An 8,435-nucleotide genomic window follows, 5' to 3' on the forward strand; every position below is an offset into this window, starting at 1 on the left:
TGCTGTTATCAAGAGCTTACATTGGTTACAATGAAGGAATCCAGACTGATACAGTATCAGTCACTGAAATCCACCCTCCACTCAGATTTCCGTAGTTTTCACCCAGTGGCCCTTTTACTGTCCCAGGAACCCAACCAGGACATGACATGAAACTTAATTGCCACTTCTAACTGGCTCTGATGATTTCTGGACCTCCCCTCCTTTCGGATGCCCTTGGCTGTTGAGAGAGTACTGGCCAGCTGTGCTGTAGGATTTGGCTGATGTTTTTCTCATGACCACCCAGACCAGTTAACATCTCGCTGATGGCAACCCACAGTGACCCCATGGATGTCAGTTCACGACAGCTGTGCCCCTGGGGTTTCCAAAGACTGGCTTTTAGTGGGGAAGAGGTTGCCAGGCGTTCCCGAGGAGCTGCCTATGGGTGGATTTGCACCTCCAACCTTTCAGTTAGCAGCCAAGGGAATTAACCATGTACATTCCTCCTTTCCTCATGATGACACTGGGATTTGGGGGTCAATGGAAGGAAGATTGTAGAAGTTAAGTCCCCTTGTCATCGCATCCTCTCAAAGGTGCATGCTATCGACGTGATGGACATGAGTCCTAGAGGCATAGTGATCACATGTTGAGCTGTTAACCAAAACGGTCAGCAGTTCGAAACCACCAGCCTCTCCGGTGAGGCTTTCTACGTTCATACAGAGTTACTGCCCCGGAGGGCTGCTATGAGTCAGAATCCTCCATGGCAGTGCGTTTGGTTTCGCTTGGTGCTGACAGGCCTGGGTTTTTCATCCTTTTCTGTGCCCCATCCAGGCCAGTTCCAGAGCCAGGGGGCTAGAGCTATGCTCTCCACGCCTCCAGACTAACCTGTCAGTTTGTCCACCAGCACCCACTGGGTCTTGTAAACAAACCATGGCTTGGCGGGCACTCTGCAGACAGGACAGTGGTATAAAACAGAAGTGCCGTGTGCCCACTTGGTTTGAGCTAGCATAAGGTGACCAGATGTTAACATTGGTAAAGCGGAACACCATTGATAAAACTCATCTCCTGGGGAAATAGCCACATGGCAGCCGAAAACCGTATACCCTAGCTTGTCGTGCATTCTTTCCAAAAATCAGGACTTTTTTCAAATGCCGTGGGACGTGGGAAAAATTGTTAAAAATCGGGACTGTCCCGCCAAAAGCGGGATGTCTGGTCACCTTAAGCTAGCAGCAGCCAGCACATGCTCACCGAGCTTGAGAGAGAAGCAGTGCATCGGCGCCTGGAGTGGTGGCTGGGCAGAGGCCACGCACGGTCTCAACCCCGGCCGGCTAAATGACTGATGTTTAGCCGCCTCCCCAGAGGGCAGACTTGAATGGGGCACAGGCATCATTTCTTAGGACTCTTTCCAGGTGACCCAAAGGTGCAGCCAGGATGGAGAGGTGGAATAACCAAGGACCAAGTGGGTATTCTCTGTGGAGGGGGTGCAATACGCCAAGGCATGGGCACAGATATACACTTGACAGGAGCTGAAAGTAATGACTGGAATGTTAGAAAAAGATTAGTGTAGATGTACTTTTATGCCACACACAAAAAAGTTTGGATTTTAAGAAATAAACAGGACCCTGAAACACCAAGGTAAGGCAACAAGCGTTGCCACTTGGGTCCCAGTGCGCGCACGCATGGGCTTCTCCCAAACACCTGCTTACCCATGCCTCTGCTGCAGGCCGTTCTCGCAGGAACATACTTGTCTTCAGTTCCTAAGGATGCCTCTGGAAAAATGACCCGGTCCAGTCCAAGCTGTGGCTGCTGGAGCAGTTCCAGGGAAGGCAGGGAGGCCCGCCAGAAGGTTGTAGTGACTTTCTTTGGGGACATCCAAAGGACCGTCTTGATGGGTTTTCTCAAAGGGTCCCGGATAATCATGGGGCTTTGGGAGGAAGAGCTTTGAAGAAAATGGGAAACTGTGTTGGCGAGAAAGGGGCTGAGAAAGTTGCCGAAACTCTGTTCTGTCACAAAACAAAGCCCCTGCTCCTTGTTCAAGGATGAGGAGGACTGTCCTAGGACATTTAATTGGGGAGCCTGACCCCGTTTATCCACCAGCTCTGGTCTTATCCCTCCAGGCGGCCTTCTGTTCCCCAGACTCACACAACAGTGAAAAGAAACACAGTGTGAGTCCCCTGAGGTGCCAAAGTCGCTCTTAGAATGTGGGATACCTCAAAAAACAGAACTCTGCAGAGAAGGGCTGGAGACACAGACGTACCACCTGCAGACGTATGCAGACCCCGATGGGGGATTGTCTCGAAGCGATTGCTTCACATTTTGAGAGCTTCGTTTGAGAAAGGCTTGGCTAGTGACGGTTTTTGACTCGCTCTGATAGAATTGAGTTGGGGGAGAAGTGATCAGAATACCTTGGCAGGAATCAATCCAGGTCCAGGACCCATTGGAGGGAAGACATTAAAGAACATTGACCATGAGGCAGCCACGACAACCACCCAGGTTGGAAACGAGCTAACAGTGGAAGAGAAGAGTCAGCTTGTTGAGTACTGCAGAAGTCAGTGTGATTAGAGGAAGCCTGATGGGTTTTCTCAAAGGGTCCCGGAGAATCATGGGGCTATAGGAGGAAGAGCTTTGAAGAAAATGGAAAACTGTGTTGGCGAGAAAGGGGCTGGGAAAGTTGCCGAAACTCTGTTCTGTCACAAAACAAAGCCCCTGCCCCTTGTTTGAAATGCTGTTCTGGCACTGTGGGTTAGGCATCAAACTGCTAATTACAAGGTTGGAGGTTCAAACCCACTCGCTGCTCCTAGGGAGAAAGATGAAGCTGGCTGATTCTGCCAAGATCTATAGTCTCAGAAACCTTATGTAGGCCCTTGTCTAAGAGTTGGAATTGACTCAGTGATGCTGGGTTTGGGTCTTTTCTTTAAGCATACCTAGAAGCATGGCTGGTCAACAAGGTGGTGCAATGGTTAAACACTTGCCTGCTATCTGCAAGGTTGGCAGTTCAACCCCAACCAGTAGCTAGAGGGAGAAGAAACCTGGCTATCTGTTCCCAGAAGGATTCTAGCTTAGGAACACGTGGGGTGGGAGTGGGAGGATTGCTATTGGATGCTGTCATGTGGGGTCGGTTTGAGCAGGAGCTGACTCAGGAGTACCTAAACTCAACAAGCACGGCTAGGACTTGGCCTTGAACACAGCGTGGAACCTGGGAGAGGAAGAAGCAGCGCTGTGAACAGGGCAGGCTGGCCTGTAAGCGCCACGAGGCAGGGCCCTGTCTGGGCCATCGCGGTGTCCTTGACCTTGAGCAAAGTGCCTGGGACACAGTAGACGACAGATAAAGATTTGCTCATCCAGTTACTAAAAGGACAGTAGCGCCGTTCCTTCCCAAACTACACTCTCCTCTTGAGAAAGCCTCCCCTTTCCCCACCAGCTTCCCCACTGACAAGCAGCCAGATCCCAGCCCTACGGAGAGCAAGTCGGGTTCGATCACACGCGACAAGAGAGAAAGGAGTGTTAGGACTGGAAGTGTTTACCTTTAAAAAGAAGGATTGGTTGGAAATTTTTTTAAAAAAACCTCTCCTTTGGGAGAAAGTTGGGGTGGGGGTTATCCATTTGAGAGGGCGCTCGTTATTTCACTCCGATACCCTAATCCTGAGCAGATAGGCGCAGAGGGCTTCAGCTTGGCAGTCTGCTCCTGAAAGACTGCCAGTCCCTGGCCTAGCAGTTCTGTTGACACTCCTGGAAGCTAAGCTCTTATGGACAGGAGTACCTACAACTGGTCCCAGGGATGGTCCAGCTCCCAACAAGTAAAGCAGCGTTCTCCTGGGCAGTGCTGTGAGCTGGGTCATGGCTGGGCTGGGAGATAAGGGCCCACGTGGATGCAGAAGCTCAGCTGGAAGCAATGGGGCATAATGGGAGGCAGTTGGGATCCAACCCCAGCTGACAGATTTGCATACCACACCCCTCCTAAGGGGTGCCAGGGTCCCAACCTGAGTCGTGGTGGGCAAAGCAGAGTTGAGCAAGAACATGTGAAGGGAGGGAAGTGACTTGTGCGTGCCAACGTTACAGACAGCCGATTCTGGGTGTCCTCACCATGCATAGCTGTTCTTCTCCAGCCTGGATCAAGAACACTCCCACCAAACAAGCCCATCAAGGACGTCATGAAGCTCCATCAACACTTGCATTGCCCGTAAGCCAGTGACCACCAAGCCAGTTTGACTCATGACACCTCCATGTGTGTCAGGGTAGAACTGTGTATCCACGGGGGTTTTCAGTGACTGGCTTCGCCGAGGGAGTTCTCTGAGGCACCTCTGGGTGGACTGGAACCGCACGCCTTTCAGTTAGCAGGGACATGCTCTTCCAACCACCTGGGAATCAAGCTTGTTGTATATTGCTAGACCTGTCAGGGAGGCAACAGGAGAGATGGAGAGAGCATCACCTTTGGGTAACGCAGGATCAGAGCTGTGCCATTGTCAGCTGAGGGACCCTGGGAAAGCCTGTCCAGCTGCACTGTGCCCTGCCCTCCGCTGGACCCGAGGAGACAGGAGACTCAGCTGCTCAGAGCCCGCTTGGCCCTGCCTGCATGTTCCAGGGTCTAGCCCACCTAGAGACCCCCCTGGGGAGGCAGTGGCTTCTCCTTGAAGGGCTTCGGAGAAGAAGGAAGAGTGAGCATACTGGGCAAGGGAGTGGGAGGCTGCAGACCTCCAGGGCTAGGCTCACTCAGGCTGGCACAGTGTAGGCTCCTGGCCCTGGGAAATGACTGCCTGGACAGCAGAGACGTTGCCTTCCGGTGGGCAGTTCGCTCTGCCAGGAGGGGCATGGAATGCTTCCTCCCGTCAACAACAGCTGTCCTCCCCTAGTTGGCCCTGGTGTGTTGCCTTCCTCTACTCTGTGGGGCATGGATGTGGCTAGGTCACCCACGGTCAAGGTTGAGGCCCCAGGGGCAACAGAGGGGCCACAGGTCCAGTTCGGGCTGCATGGCAGGGTGGTGGCATGGGGACTTGATGTTTCCTCTGGGCAGTCACCACCCGTGGCCCTCCCTTGCTGTGCCTGCACTCAGCCAGCCTCTGCCTGGTCTCCCACGTGTCCTTGGGCACTTCCTTGTCTTCGCTCTCCCTTCCTCTGGGCCTGCACTTCCCTCCTGCTGCCTGCCACCTTCCTCTCCATCTCTGTCTTGCTGCTCAGTGGCGTGGTGGGGACCTAGGAGGCTGCCACCTGTCTCCAGCTGTCCTGGTCCGGCATGCTTTCCCTAGGCCACCTGCCTGAAGCCCTGGTGGATGTGGGCTGTTTCACTTGGGCTCAAAGAGGGCAGTGGTGCAGGGGAGCCTCCCACAGCCTAGCGGGCAACTAAAAGAGGAAGGAAGTCAAGTGTGGGGAGCTGCCTGGGGCCCTGTCCCCTGGTCCATATCACCCTGTTGCCCTCTTTCCCATCTCCCAGAAGGTAGAACACGGAGGAGAGGAGGCCTCTGAAGAACGAGGTGGACGTGATCATGGCATTGCTAATACCAGCCTTAGAAGCTTGCAGAGTAGTGACTGTTTGCCAGCGCTGCACTTCCCTCTTGGCACGCGTTCTCTCTCCAGCGCAGATGGCAGGGGAGCTTGGGCTGGTTTACAAGGCGGGGATTGTCGGCTCCCAGTCAGACTGCAGGAAGGACCGGGCACGGTGGCCTGGGGAACGCTGCCAGCTCACTCTCCCTTCTGCTACCCCTGCTTCTCCGCCTGCTGCCGCTGACTCTGACCCCCACAGCTCTCCCGAAACATTCTTTCCAATGTGTTTTTGCTGGCAGCTGCTTTCTCCTCCCCTGCCAGAAGGCTGGCAGCTCATACGCTCCTTTTAGTGACAGGGCAGGGGCTGGGATTGGCTGCCCCAGGAAGCCACCGTGGTTGGAGCGTAAGAGGAACAGGCCCCCTCTGAGGAGAAGGTGGAGGGCTGGGGGCAGATGACACCGTAAGTGCCCACCCCACCATGGCTATCTCATCTCACCCTCTCCACTTCCCAGAAGGTGGAAGATGAGGAGGAAGAGGAGGAGGATGCCGGAGAAGGCGGTGGGAAATGGTGATGGTATAATCAGTATCATCCTCCACAGCTGCAGAAGAAAGGACTCAGAGGCTGGGTAACCTGTTCGGGGCCACAGAGCCACCTCGCGAAGCAGGCAGGCAGGTGGCAGAGGGGCTGAGAGCAGGAACCACGCACCGTGGAATCCAGACCCTGCTGCATTCTAGCTGGGGCCAGGGGCGTGCTACTTAACCTTTCCGGCCTCCGTTGGTCTTATCTGTGCAGTGGGAGCAGTCCTTTGAACAGCCATGTGCCCCGGTGCCTGTGAGGCTGGAGTGCACCGTTGGGAAGGGCACCTGGCTTGGCGTGAGCGCCCAGTGAACGCAGATGTTGGCTTTGTAGTGCCCTGCTGCTCACTGAGAGCCCCCGCCTGTATGATCTCACTGGGCCTTTATGAAACCCTTGGAGGGTGGACCAGGGAGTGGACTGGCTGGTTGCTACCTGCCCTACCCCGTGCTCTCACCCCAGACCTCATCAGGTGCAGGATCCTAGACTCTGTTACCAGCAAGTCCTCACCGTCTCACTGCCACAATCAGTGCTGACTCATAGTGGCCCCCTGTGGGTTTCCGAGACTCTTAACTGTTTACAGGAGTAGAAAGCCTGGTCTTTCTCCCTCGGAGTAGCTGATGGTTTCAAACTGCCGACCATGCAGATCGCAGCCCAATGCTTAACCACGACACCACCAGGCTTCTTACCAAACTGAATAACCCAACTCACTGCCATCGAGTCCATGCGAACTCCTAGTGACCCCGTAGGACAGGGTAGAAACTGCCCCTGTGGGTTTCCGCTGAGACTGTAACTCTTTATAGGAGTAGAAAGCCTAGGAGTTGCTGGAGGTTTTGAACTGCTGGCCTTGCGACCCGCTGTCCCCTCATCCCAGCCCCTGTCCTCTGCCTGGGCTCTGTGTACCCCAAGATGTTGCTCAGCTTTCCCTGCTCACTCTGCATGGAGCTGCTCCCCACCAATCCTGCCTGCCCACCTCCCGTTTCCAGCGGTCCCAGCGCCCAGGGGAGCAGGCGGGGGTTCAGATCCCCATTGTGCACCTGACTCATAGGTTCTGAAGCAATACCACGTCTCTGAGCCTCAGTCTTCTGACATAAGACGCAAGCACTTACGATGATCCGAGCCATTCTCCCACTCCGACAGCCTCTGCTTCCGTCTCCCTCTGCTGAGCCGCACGCTCTGCCGAGCCCTTATTTAGACGCAGCCGGGTCCTTTTTGAATAACGTGCTTTGCTCAAAGATTTGAACGGGTCACAGTTCATCAGGGCCTCTGGCAGACAGTGATAGCCCAGGGTAACCACTCAGCTGAGCACCGGACCAAGGCCTTCTCTGGCCCCATCGGGGGGCCCTTGTGGTTTGTCCCTCTGCCAAGCGGCCATCATCCTGAGTCCTCCTCCTGTACCCAGGACCCCATGATGATCACTCTGGGCCTGTTTTGAGGAAGGGGCTGGGAGGGGGGAGCAGGGGGCAGCCGTGGAGACTTTGAGAGACGGGTGGGCTGGAGGGCTCAGGGGGAGGTCATGAAGCCTCACTGTGATTTGGAGCCTGTGCATTTTCAAGGGAGGTGGTTTGCAGGGTATTTCCACAGCAGACCCAGGGGTGCTGATCTGCCTCACGACTGTGTGGAATTAAAACCAAAACCAAAATGTAGCATGTTGCTCCGTCATCATGGAGGGACCTCTCTCGGAGCAGCTTTTGCCCAGCAATTAAGCGAAATTACGTGACTCAGGAGGGAAAGATAATAGGCGGAGGAAAAGCTTTCTGGTTGCTCACATACAGCGTCCCCCACCCCTACAGAAAGCAGCTGCTCCAATGGCAGGGATCAGAGAGAACAATTTAACCCGGAGATGCCGCCGCCATGACAGTACCAGCTGCTTGCCAACACAGGGGTGAATGAGAGGGGCAGAGAGACGGGTGGACACCTGAAAAATGGCTTCTCTCTCCTGATGTTGTTCTTGGGTGCTGTATGTCACCACCCATACACCCCACGCATAAGGGAATGAACCCCCCTGCGTCCTCCCCCCTCCTCACAGTCATCTCTCTGTCCGAGCCCTGGTTGAAGCCACCGTGTCAGTCCATTCTATGGAGGGTCTTGCTTTTACGCTGCCCCTCCACTTGACCAAGCACGATGGCCTTCTCCAGGGCCTGGTCACTCCTGACAGCATGCTCGAAGTCTGTAAGACAAAGCCTCGCCATCCTTGCCTCTGAGGAGCACGCTGGCTGTCCTGCTTCCAAGACAGCTTTTCTTTGTCCTTTCGGCAGTCCCTGGCGCTTTGGGCACTCTCAGCCAGCACCACCGTTCACAGGCATCGACTCCTTTGGTCCTCTTCAGGCGATGGCCAGCTTTCTTTCTTTTTTTTTTTTTTTAATTTTATGTTTTTATTTTTTTTTTTAACATTTTATTAGGGGCT

At 54.5% G+C, this 8,435-nt stretch overlaps 2 protein-coding genes across 3 annotated transcripts in view; both read left to right on the forward strand.

Moving 5' to 3' along the window:
• Positions 1-6,026, forward strand: part of TMPRSS13 (transmembrane serine protease 13) — a 113,340-nt gene extending 107,314 nt beyond the window's left edge. The window contains exon 14 of the mRNA XM_004712850.2: positions 5,967-6,026. Within this exon, the coding sequence (XP_004712907.1) occupies positions 5,967-6,026 (60 nt within the window). The remainder of the gene's footprint in view (positions 1-5,966) is intronic.
• FXYD6 (FXYD domain containing ion transport regulator 6) overlaps positions 1-8,435 on the forward strand; it is a 38,819-nt gene that overhangs the window by 8,644 nt on the left and 21,740 nt on the right. The window lies entirely within an intron of this gene.

Source organism: Echinops telfairi, unplaced genomic scaffold (assembly GCF_000313985.2).
Source record: "Echinops telfairi isolate 266 unplaced genomic scaffold, ASM31398v2 ScPeMD7_7463;HRSCAF=8501, whole genome shotgun sequence".
NCBI lineage: Eukaryota > Metazoa > Chordata > Mammalia > Afrosoricida > Tenrecidae > Echinops > Echinops telfairi.